Source organism: Eumetopias jubatus, unplaced genomic scaffold (assembly GCF_037043125.1).
Source record: "Eumetopias jubatus isolate StellerSeaLion01/CBP00866 unplaced genomic scaffold, mEumJub1_p1.0 scaffold_16, whole genome shotgun sequence".
NCBI lineage: Eukaryota > Metazoa > Chordata > Mammalia > Carnivora > Otariidae > Eumetopias > Eumetopias jubatus.
Genome location: NW_028274822.1, coordinates 63,502,399 through 63,519,681, shown reverse-complemented (window position 1 = coordinate 63,519,681; position 17,283 = coordinate 63,502,399). Strand labels below are relative to the sequence as shown.

General features: G+C 41.4%; 1 protein-coding gene across 8 annotated transcripts in view; it reads right to left on the bottom strand.

The window, feature by feature from the left end:
- LDLRAD4 (low density lipoprotein receptor class A domain containing 4) overlaps nucleotides 1–17,283 on the bottom strand; it is a 439,821-nt gene that overhangs the window by 31,897 nt on the left and 390,641 nt on the right. Inside the window, exon 1 of one of the 8 annotated variants that reach the window (XM_028089369.2) lies at nucleotides 4,756–4,998. The exons of 6 other annotated variants lie outside the window; for them this stretch is intronic. Coding sequence is in view for 1 of the 2 variants with exons in the window: in XM_028089364.2 (XP_027945165.1) it covers nucleotides 4,054–4,123 (70 nt within the window). In the remaining variant the exon portion in view is untranslated. Of the gene's footprint in view, nucleotides 1–4,053; nucleotides 4,293–4,755; nucleotides 4,999–17,283 lie in introns of those variants that run through there. One more of the 8 variants, XM_028089364.2, reaches the window with a different exon arrangement.

The following is a 17,283-nucleotide window of genomic DNA, read 5'->3' as shown; positions in this document are numbered from 1 at the left end:
AGGACAAGTAAAAGAAGCTTTACATTAAAAAACAAAACAAATCTTGCTTTCTCACTTCTGGATGCAAATATCAGATGAAGTTCAGCGCACACCTGTTCTTCAAGGTGTCCAGTTTCAAGACTGTTATACTCCTGATCTCAACCACAGACCTTTTGGGGGCTTCTGGGGACCTTATCCAGCAGTTTCCTGTACTGCACAGTCAGGGCTCAGGCAGGTTGAACACTTCACTTCTTGCTGAAACCACCTGCCCTTCAAGGTAGCAGTTCGTGACCACGTGTTTTCCCACACGTGTGCATGTCTATGGGGGTGTGCTCATGCGCCCCCACACACACCCTCCTCCTTTACACATCACTTACACATCACTGATTCATCTTGGAGGAATGTTCCTTCAAGCTTGGGAGGCCCAGGGTGCAAAGGCTGTATATACAGAGCAGCCGAAGGTACGGTGAGTTCTGTTACCCACCCCGTAGGAGACGCTTTTGACAGGCCCTGAAGAGGCATATTCTTCAGACAGGCGCATGCATGCTACTGCTTCCTGAATCAAGGGGGCGTCTCGGAGCAATAGTCTGTGCACAGGAAGGAGGCAGACGCCTAATGAGGCCTGGTACTGCACTGGGACCTTGCTGCTTCTCCCTCTCTCACCCTGGGCTGCCCACATCTGGCCTGACAAGATGCTGTCTGTTTTCTCATGGTAGAGGAGAGGCAATGTGCAATGGTGCCCAGAAAGGAAAAATGCCTGTGATTTTGGTTTTGGGAATGGGGTGGAAAGAGGAGGCTAAGGAAGAACAATTTAAAACAAAGATTAAAAGATTTTTTAAAAAATCTACAGGAATAGTAGAGCCCTGAGAAAATAATAGGATATTTTAGGGTTTCCAAAATTTCATGCGCCGAGTTCGGACTCCGAACACAGCCCACTGGTCAGTTTTCCTTGATTCCAGTAGATACTGACATCAACAGAGGAATGCCAAAAAGCAATCCATGCAAGGAAATAATTTTAGGCCGAAGTCAAATTTTCACACTCCCCCTCCTTTCATGGGGCTCTGGTTCACAATGTTACAATGGATGAGTCACTGCAATCCAAACACCAGAAATCTTATGATAAATTTAGCCTAAAACTTACAGGAAGGCATCACAGCACCTTATTTTATTACTATAAAACAGAGACAGTGATGATAGTGATGATGGCATCTCTCTATTTTTATAGAATATCCCCAAGAAACTCCAGGCTGTGCAGTGGAGAACTGCAAGAACAGAGGAAATTGTGTGAAGCCTGTTGGTCTATTCTCTGGTTCAATGAAGAGCTGAACTGACTCATACTAGAGGCATAAGCATCTGTACTATTTTTAAAGAACTCGGGGGAAGCGTGGTTCTACCACCTTAGGTTCCTAATATAACCCTCATTTCTATTTGTGGGATGGTTAACACCGTCTTCCACTTGGTCTTTCCTCCGTTAATATATCATCCTTCACAGGAGTCCTATTTTCTCAATGTTTAATTTTAAAGCTCCAGATGTGTAATTTATGCCCTTACAGACTCTATAAATGGGGTGGGGGGTGCAAAGTCTGAGCCTCTCATCAGCCCCGCCCTCCTTCACCCAGCCCAGGAAATACCTTGGCGGCCCGCATTCAGAGAAGTTGCCATGCAGAATACCGTAATGTCACTGAAAACACCTAATGCTTTCCACAAAGCCCTACACACCACCGCAAACGGCTCCTGCCCCACCGTAAACGATGACAGCACTCCACTTTGCTCCCCCAAGTGCTACAGTCTATTGGGAATACTGAGACTGTGGCTAGCTGCCTCACAGGCCTACTCTGGGCAGCCCTCTCTCCCAGGAAGCTTTCCTAGGTCTCCAGCAGGGCTCATGCACCACGGATGAGTATGTGCATTTCCTGCCTCTCTGTCCTACTGGGCAGAGAGGACAGCCTCAGAGGGCGTCTTACTCTTTATTTATGGCTCTGTGACACTTCTAAAGTGCTGAATGTTCCTAAAGCCTGGTAAGTTCTTGCCCCAATCCTACAGAGACCGGGCGGTGGGGGCAGGAGTTGGAATCTACATAGACCATAATTGCCTCAAGTTTGCGAACTGTTAGTTTAAAAATACTCTTGGAGATTTTAATGGCTGAATGAAAATTCACACTCATTAAACACCATGGTTGAGGGGGGAAAATTCAGCCTGTGTTATATGAATAATTTTACAGCTTGAAGTTCAGAAGGCAAAACAGTAAGAGCTATAATCATAATAATTAGATTATATATTTTGAATTTTCTTTTCCTTGGGTGGGTTGGCTATTCCAATCTATCCTATAACAAGTAGAACAAAAGAAGGGGAAAAGAACTACCCCCAGAAATACGCCAATGTGGTGTCACCTCCCAGGCTTTATCTTCCTTAAGGAGTTCTTTCCTAACTGCTTGATAATGGTTCCCTTGGGAGGCTCCCTAGCATGCAGCTAAACCCTGTCACAGGACTTATCACTTACACTGCCCATTTTCTGGTCTTCTTCCTCATGGAGTAATCTCTGGGATAGTATCTTGATCTCCTTTAATATCGTCAGTAGGCAGCACATGACTTGCATAAAGTTAGTGTTCATTTTAGATAAACAGCTAAAGAGATCCATAGAAGGAAGGGTCCCAATTGCCTAATCTGCTTTTAACAATGTCTAGCACAGAGCCATATTCCACCAAACATTTACTAATGACTTCAGTGATGAAGTTTTGCCAAAGGTTTTCATATTTCCTAAAAATTACTCAACTATTACTATTCTAGGCAATGTGAACTATCACCCAAAAAAGAACCTCATGGTTGCTATAAGTTACCTGTTTACAGAATCCTATTTCTATTAATATATTTATATAAAATGTTTTGCATGATACTAAATGTGGGAAATGATACCTATGATCTCTAGGAGGAGAGGGGAAAGCAGAGCGCAGTCAAACGGCACAGGACTCTCTGAGGGCAAGGTGTGGCCCACATCTGCCTGACTCGAGCCCACAGCCAGGTGCCTTTAATGACACTGGCAGGCAAGGAGCAGTGACCAATAAATTGACTGACTACTGAATCCCTAGAACGCAGACACTGCAGGGCCATCCAGCTAGAAAAACGTCTTTTTAAATTACTAAGGTCCAAGCATTCATCCAATTCAACTTCTCTTCATACATTTTAGAATCTAGAGTCTCATGATCTCTTCAGAAAGAAATCTAGCTAAATATGTTCCACTCAAAGATGATTGACAGGATTTTTCTGAAAACATAGCAGAGGAGTAAAAGCAATTACAAACCTTTTAAAAGTCTATCCCTCCAAAAAAAAAAAAAAAAAGTCTATCCCTCCACTATGTTATAAATGGAAAAAAATACATACATAAATCCATAACTCCCTCTATAGGATTCATTTAAAATCCACCCCCACCCCACCCCCACATTATTAATTTAGGAAAATGTATCCGAAAAATATACAGCTGCACAAGTAACCATCTCCTTCACATTTAAGAGCAGAGTGGCTTCTGAATGCTCCCCAGCTAGCAGTCTCTGTCCCCACAGGCTGCCTCTCAAGAGTCACAGCTGGCTTGCCTCAGGTCTACTGTTACTAGACTGGTGACCTGAGAAACAACCCAGTAAACCACCCACATCCTGAGAAACACATCTTTTCTTTCAGATGCTGTTTTCAACGACTCCGGGTGAAAAAAAAAAAGTACCCATGAATCTAGCAGTGAGTAATAGAATTTCCGGGGGTGGGGGAGAGTTAGTCTCAGTATAGAACATTTGAAAAAACAAAGCTCCAAAGCAACAAACCTGTATATTTACATGTATAGCATCTCCAGCAGGAACAAACTGATTGCAGATGAGAAAGAAGATGAGAAAGCCTAAAATACATCTTCCCACAGAGAGTCAAGCCCTGAGGCATTCTCAGAGCTGAAAGACCCTTCTTAGGTAGATATGAACTTCTTGAGAAAGAGTTCTTACTCTTCTCAACTCTGTCCTCAGACCAAACTCCAAGAACAACCACCACAAACCCCAGAGAACAGGTATCACCCACAGTTGCCCTTTGAAAGTGTACCTTTTTTCAAGAACAGGTCTTTAAACTGGGCCTCCTTCAGTGTGCTGTTGTTCAGGTGGTCACTGGACATAATCGGGTCCTTTGCAAGGGGGAGTCCACCGTGATGCAGCCCCCCCACCCCCCCAAGTTCAAAGCATCCCTTCAGCTTCAGGCCATCTCCTCTTTAGGCAGCTCAGAGCTGCAGTTATAGCCAGCGTGGGGTGTGAGTGTGTGACTGTGTGTGTGTGTGCGTGCTTCTGTCTGTCTCTCTCTCTCTACTGTATCAGCGGGGCCCAGCCCAGGTGCTAGACTCAAATGCTATGGCTCTGACCGCAGACTGTGGCTACCAATTATCAACTGCCATCCACAGAAATCAGGAGCTCTGTGGCAGGAAGCGGGCGGTGTCACAGAGCAGATAACAAGTCCAGGGTCTCAAATCCTGAGAGCAGCTGAACACCCAGTGTCATCATATACAGCAACAGACAGCAACGATTAGTCTGCATTTCTCATGTCTGGCCTCACCTGGGACATGTTACGCGCACAGACGAGCAAAATGCAGCTAGACAGATCATCGTGTTCCATTGCATTCAATAATCTTTTTAACAGGCAAATATCAAACTGGATAAGGCAGAAAGGGGGAGATCTACAAATCCCAATACAATATTTCTTCCCTTGATCCCTGCTGGAAGCTTTCAAGGTTGAAGAAATGAAGCGAGGGCTTACCGAGGCAGCGCGTGCAAACAGGCAGGGATGCTTAGCCACTTAGGCTTCTCTGCTGTGGATCGAGCTTCAAGAGCACATCCTGGCTTGAAGTGCCCACAGCGTCTCTCATACCAGGAGCCAGGCTGCAGGCTGTCCTCAGGGCCCTCCAATCCCCAAAGTTTCTCTCTAACTGATGGGAGCAGTTCACATAGCTCTCGCAGCTAAGCTGGGCACTGGCAACTGTCAAAGTCATAAGCACAGCAGGAAACACTCAGTTCTCCCCCCACTCTCACTTTCCTGTCGGCTCTGCCCTTTCTCTCCCCCCCGCCCCTATTTCTCAATGCATGGTGGCGAAAATATACCTACTGGGGTGCTGTAAAGGCAGGACTCTTACTACTAGGCGGTTTTAGTTTACAAGGTTCAGAAATTAGAGAGAAGAATCCAAATGGCAAAGCAGAGACAGCTCTCAGGAGGGCGCTTTTTCCTGGTTCATTTTGTGCAAGCACAGTCTGGGTCTCCCCTGAGGTCTAGGCAGTTTTTCATATGTGCGTAAAACATCTCCAGTGCATTCTGATGCCCTGGGGCTGTGTGAAAAGACTTAAGAGAAGGCCGTGTGTCTGTTGCAGCACTTTTCAGAAAAATCACGGTGTGGCCACAGTGAGAAGGGCAGCGTGCCATGGTAATATTGCAAATAAACCCAGCCACAAGCCCTGCTCTACGCCCAGAATAGCCTTTGTTTTTCCTTATTTAGGATAAATAGCAATGACATGTGGGCCATAACAATAGTTTTGGCTGTAGGAGGAGTTGTCAAAGCAAAACTAAACGCTGTTGGTTACTACCAGCATTAGAAATGAAGACAGTTACGTCAGCAGCCCGTCCCTGCTGTTGGCCCCAGCATGTCACCTGGGGCCAACAGCAGTGGCCTGGGCTTGATGTCACCACCAGGTCCTCAGGTTGGCCAGAAGACATCACTATTTCATGTTTTAATTACTGGGGGTGGGGGCAGAAAGGGAACAAAAGAATCATCAAGGAGATTCTTCAGAGATTTTGTGTGGATAAAGGAAATGGGAATTTCAGCAAGAAAATTAACAGTTGCGTACATTTGCATGTGCCAATCAAGACAGCCTGATTTTTCTTGAGCAATTTCCAAATTTAAAACATAACTCTCCTCTCTTGTTCTACGTGTCCCTGAATTCATCTCAGAGTCACATGGCTGGGTGAACGAAGAGGGTGAGGCTCAGGAGACTGGGCTGGGGTGTGATCACCAGGGCAGGGGACCCTCCTCAGAGAAGAGCCAGCATCAGAAAGCATCAGGCTTCAGGCACTGGCTTCAAGCCAGCCCTGCTGCTCTTTGGCTCTCCTTTGTCCCTGTAGTCCCTGGTCCTTGCCACCCGGGGATGGCACTTCCTTGTCGGTTTAGTCAGAGTGACAGGATCACTCCGAAATCAAGTCCTCAAAAGGGAATGTTCACAAGATTGCATATGACTGCTATGAGAGTCCGTTTTTAAAAATTAGGGATTTAGTCAATATGATGAAAACATTAGTCAACATTATGAAAATCGGTTCTGCCATTTGTTAATGATTATACCTGCATTTTTGAAATGGTTGCAAATAGTCCACTTCGGGGTTCAACATTAGTAAAGATGCATATTTCACGTATCTAAAAAAACTAACATATTTTTCACCTTTAATGGCCGCGTTGTATTCCCACTCTGCCTTAACACACTTATATTGTCTGGCTGGCCTCCTTATCACTGGGTATTTGTGCGGGATGGGAGGGGTGGGGGGGTCAATCTTAATTAAGCTCCTTGTTCATTCCTTTTAATTGTTCTCAATGTTTATTAGGTTTATAAATTATAAATTATAAATAAAATCACTTTGACTTTATGGATGAGCTTGTTTTCAAAATGTTGCCCAAACTGCACACCAGGCCCAACCGCAGGCTGGCACAGGTTCCAGAGCCACTCTGGGCTGTGTCTGGCGTGTGCTGGCCACACTGCCTGACTAACACCAGCATGTCACCAATCTTCAGCATCCACTAAAGGCTAAATCACCCAGTGGTGGCCTTAATTTTGTTCTATTTCCTTTTAAGCCCTGGCCCGAGGACTTTAGGAAGAAAGCACAGAGGTCAGACCGGGGGTTCCCAGAAGCCAGGGGTTCGTGCCCTGATAAACACCTCATTCTAGCTGGCCCTGATGGTATGTGGATCCCTGGGGCTTTTTAACTGATAGGTGCCAATATTTCTCTTCCTTTAATTCGGAGAAAATGGCAGCACACACAGCAGAAGGGTGTGGGAAGACACTAGTCTGCTGAACAAAACACATAAGTAGGAAAGTGTAAAAGCCATTTGCATTTAAGAATTCTTTCCTCCCTCCTTGTCTTTAAATATGCATCTTTAAAATGAGTACTCTGATGGGCTGCTTTTGCTAGTAGTTAAAAAAATGTCCCAAAGCTGTATGTGGTTTCCCTGTGTACCCCAGAGGCCTTGGAAATGATGCAAGGAAGGGTCGGTCGCCTGCAATAGACATTTTCACAGGGTCTGTTGACAGCAACGATGACCTGAAGAGCCTTTGTCTCCATAGACCCACTCTACCAACATCTTCAGGTTTCCTCTATAAAGGTTTTCATTTCGTTTTTTCATCTGACAAATATTTACTAAGTGGTTAGAGACCTTAGGAGGAAATATACTGGACCTTCCATGTAATCTGACCGACACGCGTTTACCGTAGGGCTGAACTTGTCTTAGATGCCATGTGTAGGTAGTTCCTTATTTAAGGAACTTAACAAGCTCTAAGGATTGGCTTCCAGCCAGATCTGAATATGACAAGTTGAGGTGATTGGGAATATCTGTGACCTGAATGGCCAAAAGAGACAGCACAGAGCAGGGATTTTGGCTCAGGGGCTACTCAGGGCTCATTAGCTTCAGAAAATACCTCTGGGTGGTGTAGGGGAGCTCTGCTATACCAGAATCTTCCTCTGTCACATATAACCTGGGTTAGCATCTTGCCCGGCCCAATCCTTGGATTTAATCGCCATGCGCTTCTTGGCCATGCCCTGCTGTCTCCCGCACCATGTTCCCACCTTCAACAGGTATCCCACTCACAACAGAAATTTTGACAGAGAAATATCATTTGGAGAGTTAGGAATACTTTTATAATGGTTATATAGCAGAAAATTAGCATTTATAAACATTTCTAAAGATCTATTGCTATGTTCTAGGCACTTTCAAGTGCTGTATATCTTTTTACTTTCATGTCAACCCTGTGAGGAGGAAGGTGAGGTTCAGAGAGGGTGAGTACTTTGTCCAAGGTCAAGTTGGCTGCTAAGAGGCAAGCTGGGGTTCTCGGGGTCAGAGCCCTGGGCAGGCTGACTCAGAAGTTCCTACCCACCCCACCCCACCCATCATTCTGCTCAATGGGCAGTGAACTTATAATCTTCCAAACGAAAGTTCCCTGAACTAACTAAAGTATGTCAGCAGATCGATAATTGGATTTTTAGAGCCTGACTGCCAATTCCTTTTAGGCACTAACTTGCAAATCCATGTTAAAGATTCTGTATGTCCACATGTTGCCAGAGGCTCTTGGAACCATTTTATGTGTCTTGTATACCTGTTAATGTGACTCCTGTTAAGAATCAATGGCCCTGTCCATTACAAATTCCTATTCTTTGAGGTTTATAACTATGCTGTAAAATTCTGCTCTGAGGTGAAGTTTTCCACATAAAAATTAAGTCCTGGAATTTGGCCTTCAGAAAACAAAACAGTTCATTTTCAGTAACTTTGCTATGCTTAAAGTCATGAATGAGGATTTTAAAAGAACGCTGACTTCTGCAGACTCAAGACATAGTAATTGTTTGATATTTGTGGACATCAGCCTATAGCATGAAATAATGTACTAATGCATTCTTAGTGCTTAAAAAATTGTGATGGGGGGGCGCCTGGGTGGCTCAGTTAAGCACTAGACTCTTGATTTGCCTCAAGTCATGATCTCAGGGTCATGAGAACAAGCTCCAGGATGGGCTCTGTGCCGGGCGTGGAGCCTGCTTAAGATTCTGTCTCCCTCTCCCTCTGCACCCCCACCCCTGGCTTGCTCACACACTCTCTCTCTGTCTTAAAGAAAAGAAGAGAAGAGAAGAGAAGAGAAGAGAAGAGAAGAGAAGAGAAGAGAAGAGAAAAGAAAAAAAAAAAAGAAAAGCAACAGAGAGGTTTTTATGTAGAAATATGAACACTGCATATCCCCTAATCACAGTACTCGATACCCCCATCATTACCGGTAGAAATGTCAGCAAATATAAAAATATGCAACACGATGGAACTAGCAAGCTGACAAGGTAGATTAAAAGGTTATTAAATAAATTAGTCTAAATTAAATAGCCTTAAAATACTTCCTAATATGCAACAATACCCCCTGTATTAACAGACTTTGGCATTTACCTTACACATTATCTATGCCACCACAATACTTTTTCTTCTAATGGAAAAAAAAGAATTATGTATTATTCTGTGTTTATGGTGGTATAGATTTTCATAATGGCTAAGCAACTCCTTACTGAGTTACACACCTTTGAAAACTGCAGTTATTCTTCCAAGTCCCATTTAAAAAAAGGAAGGCAATATAAAGTTTTTACAGTGGCCAAATTCTGGGGCCAGTTAGACCCAAGTTTGAGTTCTAGTCCTGCCATCTGACAGGATTTAGCTAAGCCCCGTTTCCTCAACTGTAAAATGAAGCTAAGAATACCTGTATCACAGGGTGGTTGGAGGACAGAATAAGATGTCATATCTACACCCTTACCACTCAAATTAGTCCAGGGAACATCAACATCAGCATCACCTGGGAGCTGGCGAGAAATACAGGATCTTGGATCCTGCCCTGGACTTACTGAACCAGAGTCTGCATTTGAACAAAATCCCCAGGTGATTCACCTGCACATCAAAGTTTCTTCCAAAATTTTGGTCTAATTCAAACTCCTCATTCAGTTTAAATGAGCAAACTGGGGCTTGAAGGATTTATGACTTGTTCACATCACCCAAAGGAAATGAGAGTAGAATCCAGGTCTCCTGTTTTAGGGCCCAAGCAACTGCTACGCAACAATGATTTTAAACAATGGTACTCAACATGCACGCATTTGTGTGCACATGTGTGTAAAATCATAATGCCGCCCTCTTGGGCTAAAGGCCAGGCCCAGTACCACAGGGCAGGTGCTTCCTGCTGTCCTCCCTGCTTGTGCTAATGGGCTGATACTGATCCACCCACACCTCTTGGAAAAGGTAGTAGGGGTGGACAGTGTTGTCAGGGCTCACAGTAGTGGTGAAGCTAAATTAGCTTATGTTAAAAGAGTGTGTTGAAATACAATTTCTAGGATATTTGGCATTCTTCATAAAAACTCTGGAAGTCCTTGAGGACTTCTGGATATCATATGTTAAGAAAGAATTCTAATTTTGCTTTCTGGAATAACTCAAGTGCCATGAGCAGACTCTTCTTAAAGACAGAATTATGAAGATGCCATCAGTCCACTCCATGAATGTGGCCCAGCTATCAGGTCCTCCCAGCCTCCTCGTTCCCTGAGAGAGCCAGGCACCAGGAAAATAGAGTCCTGGCACTGGGGTTAAGGAATCAGCTTTCTACTTCTGTTGCATGCATTCTTCCAGTGGCACCTCCCAAACTGTTTTTCCTATCAACAAGACTTATTGATGGTGCCTTCATAAGACTGCCACATCATCATCAAGGGAGGCCTTTTAAAGGTGTTGGTAGCCTCTTCCCATTTCAGGTAAAATATACACATATTCTATATAAAAACACACCAAATATTTTAATATTTAAAACATTCAATGTGGTTATTCAGAAAAATATTTTATTTTGCTTTTCAAATTTATTTATTAATTTTGTCTAAAAGCTAGAAGGCTAAATAACCTTCACAACTCATCCTATTTGTGGGCAGACCATAAAACATAAGCTCAAAATGTTTTTTTTTTAAGATTTTATTTATTTATTTGGGAGAGCAAGAATAAGAATGAGAGAGAGAGAGAGAGAGAGAGCACATGAGAGGGGGGAGGGTCAGAGGGAGAAACAGACTCCCCGCTGAGCAGGGAGCCCAATGCGGGACTCGATCCCGGGACTCCAGGATCATGACCTGAAGCTCAAGATGTTTACAACTCAGATCTTAGATACTATGATTCCATTCCTAGTTCTTAACCCTGTAAGAACTTTGACCCCTTGAAGATGGAAATACCAATTTCAATAGCACTATTCTATTGGCAAACATTGTGCATTCTTATACACATACAGTATATGGCACAATATATGGTATCTATATTTGGTGGGTGTTATTGCTAAATTACTGAACAATGCTGTGATCATAATTCTTGAGGATTCTAAAGCAGTGGTTTATTTGCAATCATAAGCATTTCTTGGACAATCTGAATTTGGAGGAGAGGCGCAGGCTATTGTCTCTGGAGCCCCTCTTTGTCTTGCTTATAAATTCCAGGATGTGTCTGGGCAGTTCCAAGACCTTTAGGTTCCTGGCTTTAATGAAAGTGTTAATTTCTTCAAAAGTTGAGAAAAAGTCATGGCACATTCCAGAGTTTTAGTTACTGTTTTAAAGCATATACTAAGGCAAACACTAGAAAAATCACAGGCTAAAATCCAAGTTAATCCAAAATCACATCAGATCTATAGAACTATACTCAGTTCTCATCCTTGACACTTTAAGACAAGCCTAGCATACATATGCTTTAAAAATAAGAACCATTGTTCTCTGGTATCAGGTCACCCTTGAAAACATGAGGTCAATCCTCATTTATGTCAGAGCCGAGCACTCATTAAATACCAGTCACTGTGACAGACAGAATACAAAGAAAGCTGGGAACTGTCCCCGTCCATGACATTCCTAGTTCATCCTGAGCAAGAGGTAGTGAAGTAGTGAGAGTAGCAGAGTGCTCAGCAAGGAGCAGGTGAATGAATGAATGAATAAATGAATGAGTGAACAAGGGTCCTGTAGGAGGAGGGGTTCTTAACCTAAATAATAACAATAATACCTGACACTCATACAGCACTTACTACGTATTCCAAAGCACTTTACTATTTACTTAAGCCATTTAATCTTTACAGGTAACATATGAATACTGGTTATTTTCCCAATCTTACAGATGAGGAAACTGAGTCATAGAGCGACTGTGTCCAATGTCACACAGCTAGTAAGTGGTGGTGCCAGGACTTGAACCAGGAAGTCTCACTCCAAAATCTATTCTTAACCACTAATCAGGTTAATTCTAAATGTGGCAGGTCCAAGGAAGACCCCTGAACCAAATCCTATTTTTTAGAAGGACCTTGATGGACAAGTCCCATTTAAAAGATTAAAGGAATGAATTAATTATCTGAGACCAAGGCTCTTGTAAGGGCCGACAGAACACAGAGACCACTTTACTCTCTGAGAAGGAAGTCTTCCCATCTCAAGGAAGACACAGTTAGAAGCAAACTTAATTGTACCTTTGGGCAATTTTTTCTTTAGATTAAACTAAACCTCTGATAAATTTCCTTTTTGGGGGCTCTGAAAGGATGAAGTGGCTGGTTCTATACTGGTCATATAAAAAGGTAAATAAAAATAAATGTACATATTTATAAGAATCAGAGTTTTCAGGGGCGCCTGGGTGGCTCAGTCAGGTAAGCGTCTGCCTTCGGCTCAGGTCATGATCCCAGGGTCCTGGGATCGAGTCCTGTGTCCAGCTCCCTGCTCAGTGGGGAGCCTGCTTCTCCCTCTGCCTGCTACTCCTCCGATTGTGCTCTCTCTATTTCTCTCTCTCTCGTTGACAAATAAATAAAAAATCTTTAAAAAAAATCAGTTTTCCAGAAAAAAAGCATCCCATCCTTTTTTTTCTCTATCTCTAGCTTGTTATGTCCATAGCCCTTTCTTTTCTTTCTAATTTAAAATGTCTTCATTTAGATTCATTGGAACCTATTCTAATACTGAAAATTGTAATGTGATTGAAGGAATTGTTCAGTTTAATATCTTACTCATTTGTGAATTGAAAAGTACTGAAACTAAAAGATAATTTTTAAGCCCACTATAATGTCAGTCAGATTTCTTTGTTCTTTCTACAAAGGCAATGAAATAACCACAAGGAAATGGGAAAATTTTAGGGGTGCCCATGAGGCCCCTGATTAGCCAGAGATAATGAAGATCAATTACACTTTGAGGACATCTTGCCACCGTGAAACAGGCAGAAACCAAAAAGGTTAGAAGAGCAGGCACTCAAGAGTGCCTTTCATGTGGATAAGGTGAAATGTGGTCCCGTTTTTATTAAAAGTGACCTTAATCAAGACTGTTATTCTTAACCATAAACACCCAAATTAGTAAAGCAGTAGAATACAATAAAATATAGTGGCAATAATAAAAATGTTTGGAATTTTCACAGGACGAATGGTTTTCTGGCAGAAACTCAATCTTGGTCATACAAATAAAACCAAATTTAAAAAAATTCAAAGGCCCAGAAATAGTAATGTTGCAAATGCCTTTATAATTTTTTCCCTGTAATGTACCTTAAAGAAAAAGCTTTCCAAAACTGTCTATTTACCATTTAACCCTTTTAGAAATAGAAACCCTGGTGAAGGTTGGCTGCAGTGTGGCAATTTGGTCACACATACCCTTGTTGGTAAGTTTTAGTTCAAACAGATAAAACAGCAAATGGAGAACCTTGATCAGATTTCAGATCAACGGCTCCTAGGTCTTAAGCTACATACAGGTTCTCTCTGCAGTCATTATGCCCAGAACACTTTGGCCTTAGCTCCTCCTAGTGTGGTCTAACCCTGGTCAGGAGACCAGTTTCTGGTGCTGCCTCCACTGTTGCCTGAAATTGCCATTAGCAAGTCATGTCAAGGCTCAGTGCTCATATGTTTTCTCACTTCACTGCTGGGACCAAATTCCAGTGTTCCGTATATTTCAGTCCTTCAAGGCCCGCACTCAGGATTCTTAAAATATCTGCATTCCACCTGTACTATTATTTACTTAATAGCAACTTTAATTGGACTTTAAATTAATTCATTTGAAAAAATTTCAACCTAAGTAATAATATCTATGATATCACAGGTTTGATATGCTAGGGATTTTTTGTGAAGTATATTATTAAAAATTTATAGCAAAATTAAATTTCAATACAATCTTTAATACTACTTATAAAACACAAAGAAAAATTTCTTACTGTTGCCCATTTAAAGAGAAATGTTTGCTATAAAATTTAGTTTCAGTCAATTATGTAAGGAAAACATGATTTATCTACATGTATGTTATAATATGTTTGAAACTGAACATATTTAAAATATAATCTGGGAGAGCCACTTCTAAAATAGTGGAGTAAGGAGGTTCATGGTAGGGGTACCTGGGTGGCTCAGTTGCTTAAGTGTCTGTCTTCAGCTCAGGTCATGATCCCAGGGTCCTGGGACAGAGTCCTGCATTGGGCTCACCGCTCTGCAGGGAGTCTACTTCTCCCTCTCCCTCCGCCCCTCCCTCCCCCTGGTCCCCGCTTGTGCTTTTTCACTCTCTCAAACAAATAAAATCTTAAAAAAAAAAAAAAAGGAGCTCCATGGTCCCACTCCCCAGGAAAATAAGCAATAAAAATTATTAAAAATTAACCATTTAAAATCTCTGAAAACTGTCTAAAGGGCATACAGCAAATTAAGAAATATTTAGGAGCAAATGAAATCGAAAGAAGGAGGGGAGCGGCACCTGGGTGGCTCAGTTGGTTAAGCGTCTGACTCTTGATTTCGGTCAGGTCATGATCTCAAGGTCATGAGATCAAGTCCTGCATCGGGCTCTGCACTCAGCATTGAGTCCACTTGAGATTCTCTCTCTCTCCCTCTCCCTCCGCCCCTCCCCCGGCTCACATGCTCTCTCTCTCTCTCAATAAACTCTTTTTTTTAAAAAAGGAGGGGAATAATTAAGATTAGAGCAGAAAATAATGAAATATAAATAGAATAATAGAGAAAATCAACAAAAACAAAATTTCGTTCTTTGGAAAAATCAACAAAATTGACAAACCTTTAGTAGACTGACAAAAAAAGAAAAAAAAAAGACTCGAGTTACTAAACTCAGGAACAAAAGAAGCAATGTCATTGTCCCCATCTTACAAATATAAAAAGGATTATAATGAAATAACATGAACAACTGTATGCCAACAAATGAGATAACTTAGATATAATGGAAGAATCCCTAGAAAGGCCCCTACTATCAAAACTGATTCAAGAAGAAATAAAAAATCTGAATGGACTTATAACAAGACATTGAATTAGTAATTTATAACTTCCCACAAAGAAAAGCCCAGGCCCAAATGGCTTTATTGGTGAATTTTACCAGACATTTAAAGAAGATTTAACTAATTCTTTACAAATTCTTCTAAAAAATAGAGAACATTTCCCAACTTATCCTATGAGAGAAATATTACCAAGATAACAAAACCAAAGACATTATAAGAATAGAAATAACAAACCAATATCTGTTATGAAATTAGATGAAAAATCCTCAACAAGAAAGTAGCAAACCAAAATCCATCAATATATAAAAAAGATTATGTATCATGATGAATTGGGATTCAGTCCAGGACTGCAAGGTTGGTTTAACATCCAAAAATCAATTAAAGTAATATACCATATTAATAAAATAAAGGACAAAAACGACATGATCAACTCAAAAGCTGCAAACAATGTGGTCCTGGCATAAGGCTAAGTATGATCAATGGAACAGAGGGTCCAGAAATAAACCCTCACATTTATAGTCAATTCATTTTTGACAGAAGTTTTGATCAATCATTGGGAAAGAAGAGTCTTTCCAACAAATGGTGATTGCATAATGGATATCCACAAGCAAAGAAATGAAACTGGACCTCTTCCTCGACCATACACAAAAATTAACTCAAAATGGATCTAAATGTAAGAACCAAAACTATTATAAAATTCTTAGAAGAAAACACAGGAGTAAATCTTTGTGATCTTTAATTATGCAAAGCCTTCTTAATTATCCCACCAAAAACACAAACAACAAAAGAAAAACAGATATACTGTACTTAAAATTAGGAACTTGTGCGTGAAGGAAAAGTGAAAAGACAACCCACATAATGAGAGAAAATTTCTACAAATCATGTATCTCATTATATATCTAAAATATATAAAGAACTTTTACAACTCAATAATAAAAAAGACAATCCAATTAAAAAATGGACAAAGGATCTAAATAGATAATTTTCCAAAAATATATACAAATGGCCAACAAGCACATGAAAAGATGTTCAGCATCATTAGCCATCAGGGAAATGCAAACCAATACCACAGTGAGATTCCACCTCATACCCACGAGGATGACTATAATCAAAAGACTGATAATAACAAGTATTGGTGAGAACATGGAGAAATGGAAACCCTCATACATTGTTGACAGGAATGTGAAATAGTGTAGCTGCTGTGGAAAATGGTCTGGCAGTTCCTCAAAGTTAAACATATATTTACTATATGACCCAGCAGTTCCACTCTAGGTATATAACCAAGAGAAATGAAAACATGTATACACGCAAAAACTTCTATAAACGTTCACAGCAGTAATATTCATAATAGCCAAAAAGTGGAAACAACTCAAATGTTCAACAACAGGAAAATGGCTAAACAAATTCACAGAATGAAATATTATTCAGCCATAAAAAGAAATGAAGCACTGATACATGCTAACACATGGATGAACCTTGAAAACATCATCCTAAATGAAAGAAGACTGTCACCAAAGACCACATATTATATCATTCCCTTTATATGAAATGTCCAAAATTGGCAAATCTATAGAGACTAAAAGTAGACTGGTGGTGATCTACAACTGTGATCTTGGGAGAAAATGGGAATGACCATTAACGGGTATGAGGTTTCTTTCTGGAGTAACAAAAGTGTATTGATTGTAGTGATGATTGCACAACTCTATGAATATACTAAAAAATACTGAGGGGCACACCTGCCTGGTTCAGTTGGAGCATGAGACTCGATCTCAGGGTCGTGAGTTTGACCCCACGTTGGGTATAGAGATTGCTTAAATGAATTAAATGAATAAATAAATAGGGGCTCCTGGGTGGCTCAGATGGTTAGGCATCTGCCTTCGGCTTAGGTCATGATCCCAGGGTCCTGGGATCGAGCCCCGCATCAGGCTCCCTGCTTGGCGGGGAGCCTGCTTCTCCCTCACCCTCCTACTGTTTCCCCAGCTTGTGCTCTCTTGCTCTCTCTGTCAAATAAATAAATAAAATCTTAAAAAAAAAAGAATAAATAAATATATATATATATATTTTAAAGATTTTATTTATTTATTTGACACAGACAGAGAGAGAGGGAGAGAGCAAGCATAAGCAGGGGGAGCAGCAGAGGGAGAGGGAGAAGCAGGCTCCCTGCTGAACAAGGAGCCTGATGTGGGACTCAATCCCAGGACCCTGGGATCATGACCTGAGCCAAAGGCAGACCGCTTAACTGCCTGAGCCACCCAGGCGCCCTGAATAAATATATTTTTAGAAATACTGAAATATATACTTTAAAT